Source organism: Physcomitrium patens, chromosome 14 (genome assembly GCF_059467195.1).
Source record: "Physcomitrium patens ecotype Gransden chromosome 14, ASM5946719v1, whole genome shotgun sequence".
NCBI classification, from domain to species: domain Eukaryota; kingdom Viridiplantae; phylum Streptophyta; class Bryopsida; order Funariales; family Funariaceae; genus Physcomitrium; species Physcomitrium patens.
The window spans coordinates 11,387,958-11,412,643 of NC_143423.1; the positions used below are offsets into that span (position 1 = coordinate 11,387,958).

At 32.3% G+C, this 24,686-nt stretch overlaps 1 protein-coding gene across 2 annotated transcripts; it reads left to right on the forward strand.

Annotated features, from left to right (window-relative positions):
• Positions 1-20,309: 20,309 nt before the first annotated feature.
• LOC112291691 (putative arabinosyltransferase ARAD1) lies at positions 20,310-24,669 on the forward strand. 2 transcript variants are annotated; one of them, XM_090255884.1, is made up of 4 exons: positions 20,463-20,707; positions 20,901-20,934; positions 21,518-23,306; positions 23,685-24,669. In XM_090255884.1, the coding sequence occupies exons 3-4, from the start codon at positions 22,188-22,190 to the stop codon at positions 24,192-24,194; spliced, it is 1,629 nt and encodes a 542-aa protein (XP_090112010.1). In that variant the 5' UTR covers positions 20,463-20,707; positions 20,901-20,934; positions 21,518-22,187; the 3' UTR covers positions 24,195-24,669. The 2 variants fall into 2 exon arrangements, with proteins under 2 accessions (XP_024395256.1, XP_090112010.1); XM_024539488.3 differs by lacking the exon at positions 20,901-20,934 and having other exon boundaries at positions 20,310-20,707.
• Positions 24,670-24,686: the final 17 nt, after the last annotated feature.

A 24,686-nucleotide genomic window follows, 5' to 3' on the forward strand; every position in this document is an offset into this window, starting at 1 on the left:
ACCTTCATAGTAGCTGGTAACTCCAGACGATACACTACAAGATTGATCTGCTTCTAGATATCAAATGGTCCCAATCTCCGATAGTCCAATTTGTCACATGGCCGCTTGGTCTTAATATTTCGTCGAAGCAGCCAAACTTTGTCTCCAATCGTGAATTTAGGTGCCTCATTTTGAAATTTGTCCGCGGATGCCTTGTAAGATTCTTGGGCAGTTTGCAATTGAAGCTTCAATGTAGTTTGAAGCTGCGAAAGCTCCTTCACCAATCCTTCAGCTGCCGGATTGTTAATCGTTGACGAACTCCATAAGTCAAGCTTTGGATGGTGTCCATAATTGGAAAAGAATGGCGTTTGTTGAGTTGACGCATGAAGGGTGTTGTTATATGCAAACTCGACTAGCGGTAGATATGCGACCCAATCATCTTGTTGATAGTTGATGGTGCAACATAAATATTGCTCTAAAACTTGATTCACCCGTTCTGTTTGGCCGTCCGTTTGAGGATGAAATGGCGAAGAAAGCTTGATATCCACCTTCAATATTTCAAAAAGAGATTTCCAAAACTTTGACACAAACTGGGTTCCTCGATCCGATACGATATCATCTCGTAGACCATGATATCGATACACATTATCAAGAAAGAATCTTGCTGTGTCTTCGCTTGACGATGTCTTCTTGCAAGGGACAAAATGTGCCATCTTTGTAAGCCGATCTACGACAACAAAAATGCTGTCAAATGAATTCGATGGTGGTAGATCCGTAATAAAGTCCATGGAAACCGAAGACCATGGTCGGTGCGGAATAGGCAATGGCTGTAGAAGTCCATAAGGCCGATGTCGAGGGTTTTTGGATCTTGAACAAATGTCACAAGATACAACAAAATCTTTCACATCCTTCCACATTTGAGGCCACCAAAAATCGCGGGAAATAAGTTCCAAGGTCTTATTGAATCCAAAATATCCCGCAGCTGGAAAGTCATGACGAGATTGAAGAACTTGGAGTCGTGTTGGCCCTTTTGGGATATACAACCGCTCTTTGAAATATACTAGATCTCCTTCCATCTTGAATTTATCATCACTAGCATGTTGCTTGATATCAAGGGCTAGAGAATCTTCAATGGTTGCGGCCCGTACCTGGTCGAGGAAGTCAGCATCAATTGGTACAATAGCTGCGTTGAGCCGAAATTTCTCTGGCTTCAACAATGTCGTGCACTGTTGATCAAATGCTGCATCTCCAGCCTTTGGAGCGAGATATGATCTCCTTGATAATGCATCGGACAACCCTTGTTGCTTCCCAGGCCGATAAGTAATAACAAAGTCGAACCTGCATAGCGATATACTCCACCGAGCTTGACGCTGATTTAAAACCCGAGCCGACATAAAATACTCCAAATTCTTGTGATCCGTATATACGATCACTGGATGTGCAGTTCCTTCGAGAAAGTGGCGCCACTCTTGGAAAGAATCTACTATAGCAAGGAATTCCTTATCGTGGATCTCATAGTTGATCTCAGCAGCAGAGAATTTTTGAGAATAGAACGCAACTGGATGGAGCTTCTCATCTACGCCCATCTGTGAAAGTACAGCTCCCAAAGCAAAATCCGAAGCATCTGTCTCCAAATAAAAGGCCTTTGTAAAGTCCGGATGTACCAAGATTGGAGCTGTAGTAAATACCATCTTCAAATCTTGAAATGCTTTTTCTGCGATAGGTCCCCATTCGAGCTTGTCCTTACACGTTAACCGAGTGAGGGGGGCAGCAACTTGAGAATAATTCTTGATGAAGATCCGATAGTAGATAGCAAATCCAAGAAAACATTGTACGTCCCTAACCGTCTTCGGAACTTCCCAAGACATGATTGCTTCCACCTTCTTTGGATCCATCTTCAAGCCTTCCGTAGTCGCGATGAATCCCAAAAACTCCATCTCAGTTTGGTGAAATAAGCACTTCTCCAATTTGGCATAGAGTCCTCGCTCCCGTAGTTTTTTGAGTACCAGATGAACGTGCTTCTCATGTTCTTCCTCGTTCTTAGAAAATATCAAAATATCATCTAGATAGATGACAACAAAATCGTCTAGATGCTCTCGAAAGATGTCATTCATTATGTGTTGAAAGACCGCTGGAGCATTAGTAAGACCAAATGGCATGACATTGTATTCAAAATGGCCATACCTTGTTCGGAACGCTGTCTTCCATTCATCTCCTTTCGTAATTCGCACAAGGTTGTAAGCTCCCCTTAGGTCAATCTTTGTAAAGATCCTTGCACGCCCAAGTTGTTCTAGAAGACCAGAGATCAAAGGCAGTGGGTAGCGATTCTTTTTTGTCACCTTTTTGAGACCTCGATAGTCCACGCACATCCGTAGTGAGCCATCCTTCTTCTTCACAAATAAGATTGGTGCCCCAGTTGGCGACTTCGAATGACGGATGAAGTTCTTGGCTAGATTCTCGTCAATGCACTTCCGCAACTCAGTCAACTCCGTCTGCGACAAATTGTAGATTGGTCCAAAAGGTGGTTGTGCTCCTTCTTGCAATTCAATGGCACAGTCATAGGGTCGATGCTCTGGCAGCATATCAGCATTCTTCTTTTCAAAGACATCTTTGAATTCTTCATACTGCTTTGGAATAACCAAAGTCGGAGTTGCATCTTCTCGAGTCGGAGTTGCGAAGATGACAAGAGGTGTATTTTGCTTGGCTTCCTTCATTAAAGCCCTTGCACCTATAAACAAGGATTTGTTTCTAGACATTGTCTTGGCAGATTCCACCTTCAAGGAGTTTGTTGGAAATATCACTTTCCGCAACTTCCAATCTATCAATGGATTATATCTATCAAGCCAAGATAGTCCCAAAATGATAGGACATGAAGGGGTCTTGATAACATTAAATACAATATTGCTCTCATGGTTTTCAAGACGTACCTTCAATGGTTTAGTTTCATGGATAATATTGCCCGAAGACAATGGTCGTCCATCTATGACTTCTACATGGACATGCTTAAGTTTCTTTACAAGAAAAATATTTTGAAGCTTGGCAAACTCTTCATCTATAAAGCAAGCGGATGCACCCGAGTCTAATAAAGCATCGACTTGTAGTTCTTGAATACCCAGATGTAAAGGTACCATAAAACAATCTGAAGGTTGAGCTGAGAGAAAGGGACCTTGATTAATTTTGGATGTTGAGATGTCCAGCCGCACGGTCCCTATTGTGGCTGGGCGTTCTTGTTTTCCTGCATGCTTGTACTCCTGAGTCTTGTTGTTTGAGGCTTCTGTTTCTTCCGACAATCTACAGCTTTATGGCCCGCTTCTCCGCAATATAAACACAAGTTTTGTTCAAACCGTCGCTTCCTTTCCTCAGCTGTGAGGGGTTTGAAACGTACCGCATCAATTTGCATGGGTTCAGGATCTGTGGAGTGATTCTCTGGACCTTTTGAAAATGTAGCAAATGCTCCATCATTTCTCCAGCTTGATCGTCTTTCTTGTCGTAATTCAAAGAGGCGGTTGTCACAAATAATTGCCTGAGATATAAGTTCTTCTAAAGTATCCGCCCTAGGCATAGTGATCAATAAGTTCTTGACATCATCTCTCAGTCCATATCGAAATCGTGTCATGAATGCCTTATCATTCCAATCAAGATCACATGTAAGCTGTTGAAATTCTGCAGCATAGACTGTAGCAGAACGTGATCCTTGTCGCAGATTTTGTATCTTTCTTTCAGCCACTCTTTCTCGATCGCTATCTCCAAACGCAGCAGTAAGTCTCTCTATGAAAGCCTCTAGGTCGTACAATATTGGAGAATCCTTCTCCAATAGTAGAGCAAACTAAGAGCGAGCATTTCCTGATAGAAGAGTACCTATGAAAGTAACCTGGGTAAATCCATTCGGATAATGAAAAGGGTATAGGCGTAGGTAAAGCCGTACTTGTTGCACAAAACCTCGGAAGTTGACTCTTGTTCCGTCAAACTTGTCTGGCATACTCGCTTTTGGTTCTTTCGTACTAATCCTTGAAGTATCCATAGGGGTCATATGTGACACATGTCTTGCTTCTCTCAGTCGAATAATCTCTTGTTGTAGGCTATGAATTTCGCGTCTAGCTTCTTCGGTCACTAGATCAATTTGAGGTTCTTTACTTGGATTTCGAAGAAATGCAATCTTCTTTCGTACACTATTCATAAGAGCTTGAAGATCTGCAAGAGTTGCCACTCTATTGTCTACTTGTGGAGATGCACTGTCTATGACCTGGTCTACTTCCATATTTAGAGAATAGATGGATTAAAATTTTGAGAGAAGAAGAAATTGCTAAGTCTCTTGGAGAAAATTGTAGCACTACTTGTCACTAAAATCTACTCGGAGAAAAAAAAAAAAAAAACATACTATAGTAGACAACTTATTGTGGAGACTAGATTTGAAGATCGAATTAGGAGACAGGGCAAAAGTCACTACCATTAGTAGTATTATTTCAAATCTAACCAAAGAAGCAGAATGGAAAGAAGCTACACATCTACATGCTTATTTTAAGATGACTAATAATTGATTGAAGGTGGACAATATACAATATCAAGATTACACTCTTAGTAATGGCTTGTTCTATTTCAAGAAGCAAATTTATGTACTCAACAATGCTAAACTCCGGACGCACATAATTTACAAGAGACATGACATCTTAATATCAAGATACTTGAAATGAGAGAAGACTTTAAAAAGAGTCTAAAGGAAATGGTTTTGGAAAGCTTTGGATCAGATGATTAAGCCTTTCTATGCTCCTGCAAGTCATGTCAACATAATAAAGCATGTAAAGCAGAATTTCTTCAACTATTGTAGCTAATTTTGCTAACTATTACATATTAGAAGCAAATGACTATGGATCTCATTATATATTTGTCATAGACACCTCATAATCATAATGTAGTTTCCATCTTTGTCAATCAAAGATGGCAACATTCAGCATTTTTTTTTAATAAAAATTAACATCTAAATACGTTAGCCTAAGATATTAAAAGATAAATTTCTTAAGTAAATTTTTTAGGAAAATTTTCTAGATAAATTTCTAAGTAAAATTCCTTGGTAAATTTAAGCATCTATTTATCCAAGGTCATGAAATTTTATATTGAACAAAAAATAGAAACTACAATATGATTATGAGGTATAATGACAAATATAGAATATAATATAATATAATATATAGATATATATTATATTTATATACTTACATATAATAAATATTTATATATAATGTATATATATTATATATATTATATAAAAATATATTATATATAAATATAGATATATAATATATATATATATATATAAATATATAATATAGTATAGTATAATATAGATATAGATCATATAGTTGCAATATTAGAATAGTAATGAGTACCTCCTTTAACTTATCAAAGGCATTTTGCTACTCCAATTTTCATTCAAATGAGGCACCCTTCTCTAATAGGTTTGTCAATGAGGCAGTAATGTGAACAAATCACCAAACAAAATGGCAATAGAATGCATTAAGGCCTAAAAATGATCAAATTTTAGAAACATCCTTGAGGGTTGGCCAATCCCTCACTACTTTTATCTTATCTTGCTCCATATTCATGTCTTTGGAGGACACTACATGCCTCAAAAAGGTGACTTTCAACTTCTAAAGTTGACATTTTGATTGCTTGCAATAGAAGCGATTGTCTTGTAGCTAGTGCAATACTTCTCATAGGTATTGCTCATGCTATTCAAAGATTTTACTACATATAAGGATATCATCAATGAAGATAATTACATACTTAGCTAGAAAGTCTTGAAACAATTTTTTTATTTGACTCGTGAAAGAGGTTGGAACATTGGTAAGGCCAAAGGATAAAATCAGCCATTCAAAATATCCATAATATATACAAAATATGGTCTTTTCTACATCCTCCCTTGCAATAGGTGTTTTTTAATAGTCAATCCAAAGATCCAATTTATTAAAGATAGTTGCACCTTAAAGTTGATCAAAAAGATCATCCACGTATGAAAATAGATATGCATTTTTAATAGAGGCCTTAATAGTCAATACAAAGATAAAGTCCACCATCTTTCTTGTGTACAAAGAATATAGGTGTTCTCCATAGTGATGTGCTTTCTCAAATGAGGCCTTTCTCCAAGAGTTTGTCTAATGTCTTTTGTAGCTCTTCAAGTTCTTTTGATGTTAGGCAATAAATTAGTCGACTTATTGATTTGGTTCCAAACAATAGTTCTATTTGAAAGGAGGCACGTCAATCATGAAGTATGCCACTAGGTAGGTTGGTTGGAAAGACATTTTGATATTCTCATATGAATTATTCTACCCATTCTATCCATTTGGATGTCTTTCCCACCATTGACATAAGATTTGAAACTATTATATATACCGGTTGCTCATGTTATATTTGCTTCTTCATAAAGTTTGTCTCTACGATTAAGTCTTTGATTGCAAATTATCTTTCTTCTTCACTTGATATGGAGGTGCAAAGAATCACCTTGCATCTTCCATCTTTAAAAGAAGTTGTCTATCAATCTTAAGATTTCTTCTTCACATGTCTCACTCAATATATTCTTTCGATCATCTGTAAAGTATATACTTCCTCCTTTGATTTTCTTAATTTTAATTCCAAACTAACTAGAAATTTTAGTTGAAATATAATTTTCTATAGAGCCACAATCTATAAGCATTTGACATGGTTGTCTTCTTAGTAGTCCCATTAGATGCACCAGTTGATTCTTTTTATAGTTGTCCGAGGCCACACCATTTGTCTTTGAGAGACGTAGCTATCCCTAGTACTAACCTTTAGCACCTCTAGTATGAAGCTCTATTTTCTTGCTATGATTCATGATTGATTTAGTGAGATTTGAGACTATGAATCTGCCTTGTCTTATTAGTGCTTGAATTTTGACATTTTAGACAACCTCTAATCTGATCGCTTAGCTCTTGACAATAAAAATATAATTCCTTTTGTACCCATATTTGTCATCTTTATGGTCTCAATGATCTTTGTAGGACATCAATCTCCATTGGCATTGGTTGTTGTGCCATAGTATTAAATAGCGGCATAAGACTTTGTACTATAGGTTGTGCTCTACAATTTCTAAAATCTATAGCATCAAACTTCTTTGCAATCCAAATTGCCTCTTCAAATGTTTGTGGATCCTTTAGCTCCAACTCTTACTGGACCCGAAGTTTCAAATCTTATAGGAATTGATCCATCATCTCTATGTCCAAAATATTATCAATTTCGAGACATAGGGGCTTAAATCAAGCGACAGAATCTTACACCAATCTAGCTTGTGTAAGATTTATCAATTGATTGCGTGCTATCTTCTTCGCATTGATGTGCCAAAATTGATTCCTAAACTCGGTCTCAAATTCCTCTTAATCACAAAATCCACTTGGAGTTCCATAGCTTTGAACTTGATGTCGCCAGATGTTCTAAAAGGCCTTGGCTAGTCATATTTATACCTTGTCCTACCACCTTAGAATTTCTTAAAATTTTCTTAGGTGGTGGATCCTATCTAGATAAATATCTTAAGCCTTTTTTAAAAGGTTTTATGATAGGCTCCACCTAAATATCCATCCTAAATTCTTTCTTGAATGTTCTATGATGGGTCCTATCTAATCCACTAACCATATTCTAATTTTCAAAACCTTAGTGGTTCTAATTATTTATACAAATATCTTATCTTTAACCAGTTACAGTTATCATGATTGGATTTCTTGGTATGAAGAGTACAATGGCACTAATTTAAGATCAATTAATAGAATTGATGCTTACAATATATGGACTTAGTTTATTACTACTATGAGCAATATAAATGGTACGATGTGAAGATATAGATGAGATTGAAGCTACTTCAATATCTACACCAAATCATATCAATTTTCTTATATTAGAACAATTTTTTAGTGTTGAAAAAGCTAGAGTTGTCTTATTTGAAAAATTTGATGATACTTAATCCAAGTTTTGAAGATTTATCATTGAAATTTAATTTATGATTGAACTTCAATTTTTAAGTTGTCTAATATTAGGATCGTAAGTTAGATTCATTGATACACTTCTTTTGGATTGGTATTATCATGATTTTCTTCTTTTTTTGAATAACTAGATCTAATATTGGATAATCTAGAGGTTTTTTTGATAGATTTCTAATCTATTTATAAAAATTATGATATGATTCATATTACAACCAATAACATTTGTATCTTGCAACAAGACATTTGGTTAAAGACATCATACACTTCATAATTTTGACAACTAGCAGTAAATTCTAAGTAAGATGATGTTGCCTTTCTCAGCCAATTTTTCTACGAATTATGGTATGAGGTAAAATAATTAATGCTCAACTTACTTGATCGTCAAACATTGAATCAAGCAAGTGATTTTACTATGAAATGTAATAATCAACTTTTTGAGTTTCAATATAAGAATTGTACAAGAAAACCTCTATGTTATTATAATTCAATGACAACAACAATGGTATTTAGAAGTAAAAGATATAAAAATTAATGTGGTACATTTTAAATCCCTTATTAAATAAAAAAATACTTGTTACTATTCAAAAAGACTGTGTTTATATTACAGAGAAGCTAAGTATACTACTCAACATTGTCCAAAGAAATGACACAACTACAAAATGAGCATTACGATTATCAAAGATGAAAAAATGTTAAAAAATAAATTTATTCAACTGTAATAGAGATCGTATAGTTAGAATCTTATATTAATGAAGGTCCTATCTTCTCCCTAGAATCCTCTCCTTATTTTACGATTGATGTGCATTTAGGATCTTTTAATCACAAAGCCTTTATCTTGATAGATTTAAGAGTCTCAGCTTGTTTCTTAGATGCACAGTGATTTAAAAGCCACAAAATATTACTAGTACAAAAAACTAAACCTATACATGTAGAAATCATAGATGGCCCTCCATTTCTTCTAAAGATATTATTCATAAAATACTTTCTATAGATATATCAATAAATGGTCATAATAGTTGCTTAATTTTTAATCTAATTATGTTTTTTTTTAATCTAATCATTTTAGATTTATTATGACTAAAAAAATATAATCCTCTAATAGATTGAATTTCTTAAAATTTTGATTTTTTTTAGAGGATTATTAAGAGTTTTGTGGAAAGCTATAAGTTTAGTTTACTCAAACTCATATTCATATGAGTAAAAGCTTTTTTGTATGTTCCAAAAAAAGGATTTTCTTTTATTATTTATGTCACATCCATTTTTAATGATAAAAATACTTCAAGTGGCATTCCAAGTCAATATCAAGATTTTTAAGATATTTTTGAAAAAAATAATGCAAATATTTTTTTGGAGTATTATCCATATAATTGCTCATTTGACCTTAAAAAAAGAAGTCAACCACCATTTGGTCCAATCTATAATTTATTACAAAATGAATTGGCTAAACTCAAAAATATATTGATGAGAATTTAGCAAAGAATTTCATATGCGATTCAAAATCTCCTATAGAAGCTCTTATCTTATTTGTCAAGAAAAAATATAAGTCATTGTAAATGTATGTAGATTATCAAAGATTCAATAAGATTACTATCAAGAATATGTATCCTTTATCTTTGATATTTGCACTTCTTGGTTAACTAAATCAAGCTAAGATCTTCAAAAAAATATAACTATGAGGAGTGTACAACTTGATCGTATTAAAGAAAGGGATGAATTAAAGACTATATTTCAAATAAGGTATGGATACTATGAATATAATGTCATGCCTTTTGAATTTACAAATGTACCAACTGCTTTTCAACATCTTATGAATGATATTTTTTGTAAGCTTGTAGATGATTTTTTTGTCTATTACTTAGATGACATTTTAATCTATTCTAAGAACATAAAATAATATAAAATTTATGTTTGTTGTATATTACAAAAACTTAGAGATGTAGAATTATATGCCAAATTGAAAAAAAGTATATTTTAAACTACTTAAGTTGACTTCTTAGGATATATCATTTCTAATGAAAGACTTATGATGGATCCAAAGAAATTTTAACTATTATAAATTGAAAGTTTTCAAGAATAGTAAGAAATATGTCATGCTTTTTGGATTGTGTCAATTACTATTAGATCTTTATCAAGAATTTTTTTCAAGTTGCAGCTCTTCTTACTCATCTTACATGTAAAGATAAACTTGATTGGAACAAAGAAGTTGAGGCATCTTTTGAAGCAATGAAATCAACATTTATTTTTGCACCAATTTTACATCATGTTGTTATATTATAGTTGCTTAAGTATGTAAAAATTAATTAAAACATATATTATATTTATAAGTCTTGATGTGGATTAGAGTGGTTATTAAATTTAAAAAAAATTGATATAAAAAAAATTATTTAGAGGTTTATTTATTTTGATTATAATATTTATATTATGTAGGATTTAGATATTTAGTATAAAGCTTAAGAGAAGATTGGAATCTAAAGATAAAAATCTAAAATATTAGGAGGCTTACTAGAAAAGATGAAAGCAAGGTATGGTGGATGAAGGCACGAGGTAAAGATCTTCATCCCTATTGGTCAAATGTCATGCCCAAAAGGCTTCAATGAAGCTGCCTAAGGCCTTATTAGAGATTATGACTTTTTTTGAAGTCATTTGAGCTTTAGAGGCCAAAATCAATAAGTTTAGGTTTTTGGATACTGTTTGATTGCAAATTTTGTGTAATTTAGAGTTTTTATGAAGAAATTATAGGTACTCAAAGTTAAGGTGTCAATTTCATACCTACTGTCATTCTTTGGAGAATAACATATGCTTACATAGAGCATCAAAGGATTGGCAACTAAGATTGAAGAGAGCACTTTCTTGACTATATTTTTGATATATTGTTTATTGAATTTTAAGTTTGAATAAAAGAATTATAGAGTGTTGAAGACAACACATGTAATTCAAAGTCAACAAGTGAGTTGTTTTGTTGATAGTAATGGTTGGAGCCATATCTTGAGTTTCTAGATGATTTTTTGGCTCAAAATTTTTGTAAGTGTGTGTTATTAGATTAAACAGCTGAATATCAAAGTTTCATGGCATTTGATTATTTAGTTTGTGAGATATAAAGAAAATTGCACATAGGTGTATATAAGAAAGGGTTTGAAGCTACTATTAGGATTTTGGCAATATCTCAAGATTTGTAATGAATTTGTAGTTGAAATTTGTTTGAATAGTTGTTGAAAGTATGTCAATAATTTATAGAAAATTTTAGTTTGTTTGAATAGTTAGACGGTGAGATATGAATTGTTAAAGTTTGAGAAAAAAATTTCATAAGGATATATAAGGTTTTAAGATACTTTATCATATATTTGGATGTTTTTTTTTGTACTTAGGCTTATGTTTTGATATAATTAATCTAAAAAAGAAAGTATTATATATATAAACTTAAAACTTTAATATCTTAGATTTAATTGAGCATTTAGTAGTAGCCAAAAGTCCAACACTTTCTTAAGGCAAATTCTCTCCATTCCAACAAAGTTGACTTTTCTAAGGCATTATTTATCGAAAAAATTACATCAGATTTTTACTATGACTGTTGTTTTATCACAAATAAAAAAATATGATAAGTTCCACTCATTAATGACAAAGATCTTCATATAATCATTGATTCTTTTCAAGAATGGTGTCATTATCTAAAAGGCGCTTCCAGTGTAGTCATTGTATATACAAATCACAAGAATCTTGAGTATTTCATGTCAATACATGTTTTGAATCGTCACTAGGCTTGTTAGAGCATGTTTTTTTTAGATTTAAATTTAATATCACTTATTGGCCAAATAAACAATAAGATTTATTTGATGTATTCTTTGGATGTTGTTATTTTGTACAAAAAAAAGAGATACAACTTTTGATTAATAATAGATAATTTAATGAAACTAAAATAATTTTATCTTCAAGCAATGGAATTATTATTTACTATTGATTCAATTTTTTTCAAGCAAATTCAATTAAGTATGTCTTTTGATCTTCTTATTGATAATATCAAATATACTTCTTTTAAGTCTCTTAATACCTTCAAGTTTAAGTTCAAGAGCACTTACATTATTTTGAAAGATGCCTATATGTTCTAGAAAGAGAAGTATGTTTACGTATTCTTCAAGCACATCACAATTTTTCAGCAGTAGGACATTTTAGATACAACAAGACTTAAGAGTTAATATCCAAAAAAAATTAGTGGTTACAAATTTGAAAGGCTATAAAAGACTTTTTTCAATCATGAGACATTTATTTAAGATAAAAAATTCCTTGTCATTGACCTTATAGACTTCTTCAACCACTACTTATTTCAAAACAACTATGGTCTTTTGTTTCTATAGATTTTATTATAGATCTTTTAATCTTAGATTTGTGTGATTTTATATTTGTGATAGTAGATTGTTTTATCAAAATGGCTCATTTTATACCATGCACAAAATCTATCATAAGTGAAGAAACTGCCAAGATTTTCTTTAATAATATCTATTGATATTATGGATTGCCAAAAGATATTATATCAAATAGAGGGACTCAATTTGTATCAAGATTTTGAAAAATTCTTTTTAAGATTCTAAAGATAAATATAGAGCTTTTTTTGGCCTTTCATCCTCAAACTAGTAGACAAACAGAGTGTCTTAACCAAGTTTTAGAAGAATACTTAAGGTATACAATCAATTATCAACAAGATAATTGAAAAACCTTCTTGCCATTGGTAAAGTTTTTTTATAATAATATGATGCATTTTTCTATACAACAAACATTTTTCTTTGCCAACTATGATTATTATCCATGACTTTATATTTTTGATTTTTTAAAAGTTGATAATTTTATAGCAAAAGATTTGGTAAATTATTTATTAGAGCTAAGTGTAACAATGAAGGCATATTTAAAAGAAGCTCAGCAACAACAAAAGATCAATATAGATGCCTATCAAAAAGAACAACCATAATTCAATATAAGTAACAAGGTATGATTACTTCATTGTAATATCAAGACTACTTGTCATTGTGATAAGTTAGACTACCATAAGTCTTGATATTTTTCTATTTATGAACAAAACAATCCAATTGCTTATTGATTACATCTACCAAAGTTAATAAAGATCCATCATGTATTCCATGTGTCTCTTCTTGAAGTATAAAAGACTGTGAATATATAAAAAAGAAGACAAGTTTTATCTCTTTTTCTTTATAGAAGTAGATAATAATGAAGAATTTAAAGTGGAAGAAGTTTTAGACTTAAGATGGTGCCAAAATAAGTTGGAATATCTTATCTTTTGGCATGGATATAATATTAATGAACATACATGGGAGCTAATAAAAAAATCTTATAAATGAAGCAGAAAAGATCAAAGCTTTTCATCAACAACATCCATCAAAAAAAAATAAAGGATAACAAATCTTTGCTATAAAAGAAACACAGTTTAAGAAAGTTGTATACTATCTTCTATCATTTTTTGTAGTTTTTAAATAATTGTGGCATTAAAAATGTGGAGAATCAATAATTGATGGATTCTATTCAAAAACCATCATTTACTAATTTATTGAATGAGACATTGTGATTATCACAGCCTTTAAGATAATATAATAAGGATGAAGACCTTCAAGAACAACATATTCTTCCTCAAATAAATAGAGAGATACAACCCATTTACTATCACGACTTAAGAAAAGACTCTCGATGTTTGGTGATTTTACTAGAAGTAGACATAATTCATGATAGTATTATAAATATTTAGTTCGAAAGAAGTTACAAAGATTTCATTAATAATCAAATCACAGGGTGATCTTCTTACTTTAGAATGGAACATTATCAATGGCTGAGAAGAGCTATCAATTATCTTTGAAGGAAAGAAAGATTAAAGTATGTGGAAAATAAAATTTGTCACATTTTACACTTCTTCAACATATGATCATTGTTCCTTGTAAAATTCATCCTTAGAAAGAATGATAATATTATAGATATATATCTATTATGATTATTATTTAAGTAATATGAATAAATAAAAATAGATAAAAATTAATTAATTCCATAATAACTTCTAAAGAAGCTTTTTAAAAGCTTGCTAGATATTATTTTGACTTTATATGTGTTTGTAGTTGATTGATAGATTAGAAAATTAGTCAATAAGCTAACTACATATTACATGTATTGATAGCTTATGAAATAAGCTAACTACATATTACATGTATTGATAGCTTATGAAATAAGCTAACTATATGGCATCCATATAGAAAACTTGCCTTATAAGTCAAAATATGTATCATACAAAGTCAATATGTTTTTGGAGGTCTTATAGAACATTGCCACATAGATCTTATGTAAATAGTGTATATAGAAGTAAGAGTGAAGCCTTCTTCACTATTATCAATTCTTTTCTTGCTTTTAGTCTAAATTCAAGAGTCTCTAAATTCATTGTCTTTTAATAATAGCCATATTAAAGAAAAGAAGTCTAAAAGCTACAAACACTTAGCATCAACAAGGATTGTAGTCTAAGAGAAGTGTGGAGAAAGATGTCTCTTACTTCCAACACTCTTTACTTATAGGTGGAGTTTATATCCCAAGTACATAGACTTCATCTAGAGTCACGTTCATCCTTTCAATCTAGATCTAGATCTAGATTCATCTTAACCTAGCCACCACCATAGTAACTTCTTTTAATCCTTTAGTGCCTTTTGACTATTAACAACTTATTATGATTAATCTTCATGTGGTGGTTACTATGTAAGAACTTGCTCATCTTCAACAAGCCATTCCAGTTTCTTTTTAATATACATACTTTTTTATTTCTATTTTGTCACTTTTCTTTAGATAAGGATTTCACAGGTTTATGCATCCTCTTATAATTCATGTGCTTGATAGGATAACAAAGAGTGGAATCAATGCTTGGAAGAAGCCTTTGTAATGAAAATAGAAAAGAAAGTAAGAACATTGTTTGTTGTTGTTCTTCTTTAATATTTACTTCTACATCTATAGGAGATATAAAAAAAATTAATTTTTTTTTTTTGTCATGATGTGGATTATTAATTAATTCAAAATCATGGAATTGAGAGGCCAATAAAAGACAAATATTAGAATATAGACTATTTATTTTTAATGAAATTCTGCAAAATCAAGTAAAATACTTATTGATATTCTATTGATGTTATTGTGGAAAATAAATTGAAATAAAAATGCTAGAAATTGAATGTTTATGGAATATTTGACAAGAGCTAGTAATGAGCTAAAGTAACTAATAGAAGAATATGTATTAAAGTAGAATGATAAATAATATATCATATATTTGGATATCCTTAATTTAATAGATAATAATCTTAAATAATTATATATTTTGAAAGAACTAACAAGAAGTAGAAAAAAAAATTCCATACTTTAATATGAGACCAAATCCTTATTGAACGTCCATACTTTAATATGAAACCAAATCAACGTCCATACTTTAATATGAGTCCAAATCTTTGATTTTTGCAAAAACATTTGCTCTTCAATCAAATATAGAAAAATATATATTAAAAAGACGTATTTGATAAAAAAAAATTGATTATTTATTAAAGAGCTTTTAAAAATAGATATTATAAAAGATTATTATATTAAAATACTATTTTATAATATAATATTAATATTTAATATATTTAAAAATAAAATCCATTTACAAATTAAATAAATATCAAGCACATGAATCTTAAAGAAAGAAAATTCAATATACTCTTGTGTCACTCAAAATGATTAGAAAGTCAGTCAAAGATAGTAATATATCGAACCAAAATGGCTATTGCGAAAGACAAGAAGACTAGAAAGTCTTAAAATAAGACTAAAGACTAGAAAGATATTGATAAAAGTAAAGAAGGCTTTACTTGTACTAATGTTTACTATCTAAGTAGGAGCTATGTTGCAATGTTTTATAGGACCTCCAACATGTGTTGACTTTACAAGACACATGTTTTAACTTGGAAGGCAAGTTTCTTATATGTATGCCATATCATGAGCTTTTATTACAAGCTACCAATACATGCAACTCATGGCTACATTGTTGGCCAAGTTTCTAACCTACCAATCAACTACAAACATGTATAAAGCCAAATACATGTCTATAAAAATTTTAAAAAGCTTTTCTATAAGATAATATCAAATCTATTTATATTTATTTTTTATTTAAAAATTCTTATTCATATGAATATATATGTCTGAAATAATGAATTAACAATTGTATAATCATTTAGAAGTATAATAATTTTTTGAAAATAAATGATAGTTGGTCCAATGTCAAATGATTTGATATAATTAATTTATATAGAATTCAAATACTTTGAGATAAATATTTCACCAACATATTTATTTTATTTTATACAAAATTATGATATTAATGTGCTATAGAGAGTTTTTTGAAGTTTCATGTATTTAATTAAATACATACATAGTAGTTATAAAAAATAGTATTAATAATGGTAATTATTATCCAACCAATTAATTGAATGGCTTAAATTCATTTGGATTGTTATCATTTAATTTCAAGATAAATATCATATATTATATTATATTAATGCAAAACATTATTTTGTATCAAGAACTTTGCAATGGATTATACTTGGCCATTATACAACTGATTAATTAAATTTTAGATGGAAGATTTTTACTTTGAGACTACAAAAGAGAGTTGGATTTTTTTTCTTGAAATCATATCATATCCATTGAAATAGGACCAGTCTATCTTGAGAGTCTAAGACTCTTCTAATCCACAACCATATAAAACTTCATCATAAAGTAGAACAAAATAGTCTAGAATAATATTGAACAAAACTAAACAAAATAAGGCATGAAAGACAAAACTATACAAATAGAAATAGAGCAAAATAAAAGTGAATAAGAAGATGCAAAACAAAATTTTCCTAAGAAAGAAGGTCCAAAGTCATACCTGATCAGATGCCTAGAAGGTCTTGGCTAGTTCTATTTATACTTTGTTCTATCATCCTAGACTTTCTAAAATGTTCCTAGATGATAGACCCTACTTAGGTAACTGCCTTAAATTCTTTCTAGAAGGTTCTATAGTACGCCCACTTAGATAATCGCCCTAAATTCTTTTTTGAATGTTCCACAATGGATCCTACATGGTCCACTAACTTAGCACCAATTTTAGAAACTTCCATAACTTCTCAAACATGGTTCCAACTATCTATCCTTATGTGTTAATAATACAAATATCTTATCTATATCTTGTTATATCCATCATCTATAAAGATATTGTTTAAGTTGTATAAAAGACAGTTAAAAATAAATGTAGAATTTTCAATGACCATTAATAAATCTCAATGACAATTTTTGAAGAACATAGCAATAGATTCTAAAATCCACATATTTGCATATGAACAATTATATGTTATCTTTTCACAATGCACTTTGTTGAATATGTGCAAGATCATGTGTCATAAAAATAATGAATACCAAAACACCACTGTAATTTATTTCAAAGTTCTTTTAACTTAGCTATTTAAGTTATCATAGTGAATAAAAATTACATTTTCTAATTATTTTAAAATATATAAATAACTCCATTATAATGCATATATTTTATTTTATTATTTTTTATTATATTATCAAATTTTCTTTAAGAATGGACAATTTTTTATTTAGCAATCATAACTTGTTAAACTTTTATAACTTTTTTTTTGCCAATAGCATGGATTTCCACTTATTAGATTTACATAGTTAGATTTTATTTTTTATTTTTTATTTTTTGTTGCATTTTTTTAGCCATATGCATTCATTTTAGTTATTCATATTATTTAGTTTTGTGAATATATTTTTTATTTATACTTTTTATTTCTTTATTAGTTATTATTTGTTTGTTTGTTTGTTTTTGTTAATGAAACATGCTTGTATGATCCTTGGTTATGTTGTTTGTATTGTAAATCATTCTTATATTATATATTATTCCACACTAACATCTTGAAACAAAAGCACCCTATACTAATATGTACACATAATTTCATAAAGTAACAATTCCACTCTTTGTTGAAACATATATTTGAAACAAAAACACCCTATGCTAATATATACACATAATTTCATAAAGTAACAATTCTATTCTTTGTTGAAACATATATTTGATGGCTTAATAAAATAAAGTCTTTCATGATTAAAAATATTCTAATGACAATAGAAATATTGCTCAATAGCTCACAAAAGAATATACAAATATAATAAGATGATAATCAAATATAATATTAATTGACCTTTGAAAAAAATATAATATTGGGTTATATTTTTACATTATTTATATAAATCAAACACATGAAAATTATTTTGTTTGATAAATATATAAATTTGTTGTGAGTAACATAATAATGTAATATAAATCAAAATTAAGATTTTTTAGTTGGTTGGCATGTTTTGATACCATGATGTGTAGTTCTGATTTTATTTGTTTAACATTTTTTAAAAGTCACCAATATATGTAATAATAACTACTTTATTTTTATTGTGAAACAAAATATAACCATCTACATCTAACAATGCTACCAAACAATACCAGTGTTTCATTATTAATTGATACAAATTGTATTAAATTTTAGTTATTATTTTCAGTTTGATCCCTGTCAAAAATATTCAAGCTATTCTGTTCAACAATATTATTCTTGAAAACATTGAATCATATCCAATAACGTTTTGGCATCATTAGGTGATGTTGTTTTATTGAAGATTTACTGATGTGAGTTCAATTTCCAATATATTTATATATTTATATAAAATAATATAGTGTATCAATTGAGTGTTTTTATTTGAAAAGATCTGTAAACTCTTTAGTATTCATAGTACAGAAAATGTACATCTGCATAAAAAAGATGAAACTATATTTTAACTTTAACCTTAAATATTGTAATAAGCTTGCTGCAAATGAAACTTGTTGAGTTTAGACTCTCTCTCCTCGTATATATATATATATATATATATACATATATTACATTTTTTTAATATGTGTTTATTTATTTATTGAAGTTTGTATCCCTAAAATTAGGTATAACATAGGTCGTCTAGTAGTATTCTTGCCTTAACTAACAATTATCGTTACTTTATTTTTAAGGAAAATACTAAAATGATTAAGAACAGAGAGGTATGATGAATCAAAATTATGATTGCAATTACTCACATCATTTTAGCTGTTGAAGACTGAAATAATTTTAAACACATTGAAACACACTTGTGTTTATGCCACTTTTATTTATTTATTTGTTTGTTTTAGTATCTAATTGCATCCATAATATTACTAAATCAAATGCAATAATGTATGATGTAGATATTTTCTACAACTTAACTTTGTGAGACTTTGGGGGAGAACATAAGAGGTCAAAACTTTTAAATCTTTCGATTTGCAGAATTTAAGAAGCCTCACTTACTTGGCTGTATGTTTGAAAAAATCATCTCAAAAGATTGTAAAAAATAAAATAAAATAAAAAATAGCGCTTACTTCTTTTTTCTTTTTTCTTTTTTCTTTTTTTCCTAAGTGATAATACATGAACAATGTTTTTTTCTTTTTCTTGTGGGATTTGCACTATATGCACCACAAAAAATTGTTCTTTTTAAAAATAAAAGTTGACAAGAAATACAAATAAGTGCTAAATAATTTATTTTTTATTTGAATAAAAAAGGAAAAGTAATTATATATGTATAAATAACTAATTGCCAGAATGGAGATATGAATTAACAATCTTACGAGTAATAAATAATAACAGTTTGCTCCATCACATGGCTTCTTCTCACTTTATGTTATCTTCAAAAGCCACGATTTTCAAAAATATAACTTTTTCTCACCAAATAGGGACCTTTGTCAAAATTCGATAACATAACTTTACTAACACATACAAAGACCCTCTTGTCCATTTGAACAAAAAAAAAAAAAAAAAAAAAAAATCCAACAACACCTCCATTGAGAATCTGGTTGACATGATATTGTAAGCAAAACACCTCTTCAAATTCTACTCGATAAATCATGTAAGTCAATGCATGTCCCTACATTTGCAGGCCATAGCGGAATACTTACTTCAATTGGTACCTGGTACCCAATGAACAGAAATTCCAAATGGCTACTTGCACCAAACCATTTTAATAAGCCTTAAACCCTTAACCCTGTCTAATTGCTCAAAATCACACACAAAATGATTCAGTAGACACGCATGGATGGATGACGGGAAGATAGATGACATACATAATGATGAAGTAAACAGGTCAGAGTGCGAGCTGGATGTCGACATCTGCAGACACACGTTGATGGTTTCTATCACCGAAGAAGAGTTTACAACGACAGAAGTCGGCTTGCTCATCAGAACACAGGCATGAGGATTTGATCCCTCGACAATTTCGATTAGTGACAGACCACCTCCACAGAATCTAATGGGGAGCAGTATAAACGATACCATTTCGAATATTTAAAAATTATGTGTGAGCTCTGCATGCACATGCTGCGCCGCAACGAAAGAGGATGTGGAGATGCGGAGTCGTTGCGGCGATGGCGATGGTGGGGAGGACTATCTTCGAGCAAAAGCCTGAAGTATGGGCTGGAATCGAATAGCGCCTGTGCTCGTCAATCATACAAAAAAGCGTTAGGCTGAAACGAGCCAAATGGACCGTATCGCCCTCCAATTTCCCGAATAGCAATGGCGCTGCGGGCCGCGTTGGCGATGTCTATTCTGGGCTTTGTTCGATACCTCGTTTTGAGGATGAACGACGATGGTTGTGCCGAGGTTGATACTGTTCATTCCTCTTATCTTCTGCCCCCTATCATCCCCTGTTTTTTGTTTCCTGTTTTAGCTTCGGGTTTTGCAATCCCGATGTGTTTGGAGCGCCTTTGTTCGTTTCTACTTGTGCAGTCGGTTGGTTTGGATTTGATGCTTTTGTAGCCTTCAGCCGTGGTTTGTTGTTCACTTGCATTCGCAGCGCCGTGTGGAGCTTTGGCGTGGAGGATTTAGAGGTATCTGTCACGACCGACAGACTCTCAGTGATTGGTTTTTGCTCCCCAAAATTATGGTTGAAAGTGGAAGGGGGAGTTTAGTGCCTTTGAAAGTTAGTCCTGCCGGAAGACTTGTTGTAAGAGGGCTGCCGTTGATGCGTTTGGAGTCGGTTTTGTGGTGACAGCTTGTGCCGGTGCATTTTTCATTTTTACAGAGTTATTCGATTTTATTCGTTGATTGCGCGTCGAAATTGCTGTCAGTATTTGGGACTTTTTTGTGCTCTCCTTGAAGTGATTTTTCCTCCAAGTTGTGAGTCTAGATTCAAGGTTCGTAGTGTCACCTATTCCTGTTTACAAAATCTCCGAGTTATGCAATGCAGCTTTAGAAGCTGATACTTGGGTCGATCGTGAATACTAGCGTATCAGATCTGGTGAAGTTATGGCGATACATATCTTATGTCTGTTACCTTGGACGTAGATACTTGAACAGCTAGTATAGCAATAGGAACCTAAAATTTGCGTATGTGTAATGTTCAATAGAACATTTCCTCCATCGAATATTTTTATTATCTGACAACGTATTCTCTTCATTCCATTATCGCAGGCATTGGTTAGGCTCAATTGTGCCATACCGGAATTCAAGGAGCTATTATAAGCTGTTGAGTTTTACGCAGTGGAGGCTTTGGAGGCTCTTCGACGGTCGTACAAGGACGTTGGACTATGAAGTTTCAAAAGTAGGGTTCCTTTCTTTTGGCATGACATCAACACACTCGATTCTACTGTTGCAGTGGTGGAAGATGATTGAGCTCGATTTCGATCCTTGCAGACAGTACACGCAGTAAGGTGGTATTTATTCCTACAGCTCGTGTATCAACTGCCACGAAAAGCCATGATTCCTTGGATATTTTCGACGATATAGTGGCGCTCAACCATATGGACTGCGAAGCGTGTTCGGAAACTTGATTTCTTGTCGATACTGCAGCAAGAAAGTAATCTAAGGAACGATCTAGATTTGACTCCTTGGGCATTCTGATGGTCTAAAACATTGGATTGTAGCTATTTGGAGATGAAGATGATGGCTGAATAGGGTGTTGGTCCTAAGTGGCAACTTTATGCCACCTAGTGAATCTACATGGTGTGTACGGATTTTACACGATTCTCTCTATAAGAGGCAATAGTCAGTATGAGGGACTTCTATGATACTGAATGGTAACAACCTCGCAAACCCACGGTAAAATGTTTTGCGAGGATTCACGTGCTCCAACTTCATCGTAATGGCCACAGTGGGGGAGCAAACGTTTAGGACTGAGAAGATGATGAAACGGGGATTACTGCCGAGCAATGTGCTGGAACACCAAAATTGTGGTCCTAATTGCATCTCCTTCCCAGCGTGTTCAGTTGAGGCAAAATCCACCTGTCAACCCCGTTTTCGGCTCTTGCGCGGATACGAAGAATGGGCAGCAAGAAACCACATTTTGGCAATCTTCTCTCTTCTTGCCATATTCGCCCTGTCATGCACCTTTATGTTCGCTGATTCAATGAGGAGGTCCACTGAAATAATTGAAGAAATCGATACTCACTCACTCCCGAAGCTTAGCCTTCCCGATCAGAATTCGTGGGCAACCGAAAATTCTTTGAAAAGGTCTGGATTACTAAGTGAAGAAGTGGGTGGTTCGGACAGTGATGGTGTCGCGCATCCTGTTGGAGGTGATGGGAAGGTACCCTTTGGATGCAACGACAAAAGTGCAACTCTGAAGCTTTTCATGTACGATCTTCCTCCCGAATTCCATTATGGAATGCTTGTGGCGCAGACTGACTCTCGTAAACAAACATGGCCAAAAAATGTGACAGATATACCCCCATACCTTGGGGGTCTCTACAAGCAGCACAGTCCCGAATACTGGCTCACCACTGACCTACTCACGTCCAATATGGCTGGTCGACAATCCGCTTGTACAGCATTCCGAGTAAGTGACTGGAAAGCAGCAGATTATATGTTTGTACCTTTTTTTGCGTCGGTGGCCTACAACAAATATACTAAAACTGAACACCATGCGGGTGGAGAGCTCGATTTAGTTGGTGATAAGAATCAGAAGCTACAGGAGAAGTTACTTGAATACCTGAAGCAGCAGCCAGCGTGGCAAGCTTCTGACGGGTGTGACCACATCCTTGTCATGCATCATCCAAACAGCATGCACGCGATGAGAGATTCTTTCCGCAATGTGTTGTTTGTGCTCGCAGATTTTGGCCGCTATCCCCCTGATGTAGCTAATGTGGAGAAGGATGTTGTTGCTCCATACAAACATATAATTCCTTCTTTTGATAATGACTCTAGTTCGTTTGAAGACCGCGAAACTCTTCTGTTTTTTCAAGGAACAATTGTCAGGAAACAGGTTGGTTGCTGTCTTCTTTGCCGATTGTGTTTTTTGCATCTTTACGTTGCATACTTTCGAATGTTACAATTTTTTAACTCTAGTGAAGGGTGGATCGTTGAGGCTATGCGTTTTTCACAATCTACTGGGAAAACATTTATATACACGCGTAGCGAGTATTTATTGCAGAAGGCTTTTAGTTTGTTGACTGATGGATTATGACTGAATTAATATTGCCATTATGACAGTGAAGAAGACAGTTATGTTAGTTAAGATATTGTACTTATTTTGTTGGGATGTCAACCTCCAACTACTTCAGAATAGCATGCGGAAGGGAATGGAGAATGTTTTGTGCTTTTGATTGTAATCTATTGACCTTCATTTCATGAATTTATGTAGGGTGGTGTCATCCGACAGCAGCTCTACGAAATGTTGAAAGATGAGGAAGGGGTACATTTTGAAGAAGGATCTAGTGGTAGTGAAGGCGTTCATAGTGCAACTTCGGGCATGAGGGGATCGAAGTTCTGCCTCAATATTGCTGGAGATACTCCTTCCTCTAACCGCCTATTCGATTCTATTGCAAGCCATTGTGTTCCTGTTATCATCAGTGATGATATTGAGTTGCCATTCGAGGATGAATTGGATTATTCCGAATTTTGTGTCTTCATCAAGTCAGAAGATGCCCTCAAAGAAAAATATGTCATTAATCTCTTGAGAAGCATTACTAGAGTTCAATGGACATTTCTATGGAAGAGGCTGAAAGCTGTGGCTCGTCACTTTGAGTATCAGCACCCCACCAAGCCTTATGATGCTGTAAATATGGTATGGAGAGCAATTGCTCGTAGGGCACCCTCTGTGAAGTTGTTACTTCACAAGAAAAGGCATTTCTTAAGATCCCTCCAAAACTGAAAGCAGGAAAGCAAAAGTCCGGATATAGTAACACAAGTACCTTGATGTGTGATCGGCAGCGCATTCTTTCTTGTTGACTTTTAAAATCAGCAACAATTATTGCTATTGGTTACTCATAGGACCATTCAAAAGTAGTACAATTTGATGATTCAGCGTGGTCGTTTGGGGCTGAAGAAACTAGTTTTGCTCTGTGTGTGTGAATGCAGCTTATTTTTAGTTAATGATTTTTTTTTATTTTTTTATTTTTTTAGAAATGTTAAACACATCTATTTCTCAAGTCATTACCTATATTTACTTTGGTATATCTCCTGGCAGAGTTAATTTGTAATTCTACCGTAGTGTATGCTAACCTATAAGTGTTCAAGGTGTTTTGACAGTTTCGAAGACCTGTTATAAACGTTATGTTTGAAACTTAAGTTTCACAATAAGATGTGTATTCAATAATAGAATTTGTGAAGTATATTTTTAAACTGCACTCAACAGTTGAAACTC

Excerpts from the sequence above, each read along its gene's own strand:
- LOC112291691 (XM_024539488.3), top strand. The coding sequence starts at position 22,188 with ATGGCCACAGTGGGGGAGCAAACGTTTAGGACTGAGAAGATGATGAAA. Across the intron at positions 23,307-23,684 it reads GAACAATTGTCAGGAAACAG|GGTGGTGTCATCCGACAGCA; the intron begins GTTGGTTGCTGT and ends GAATTTATGTAG.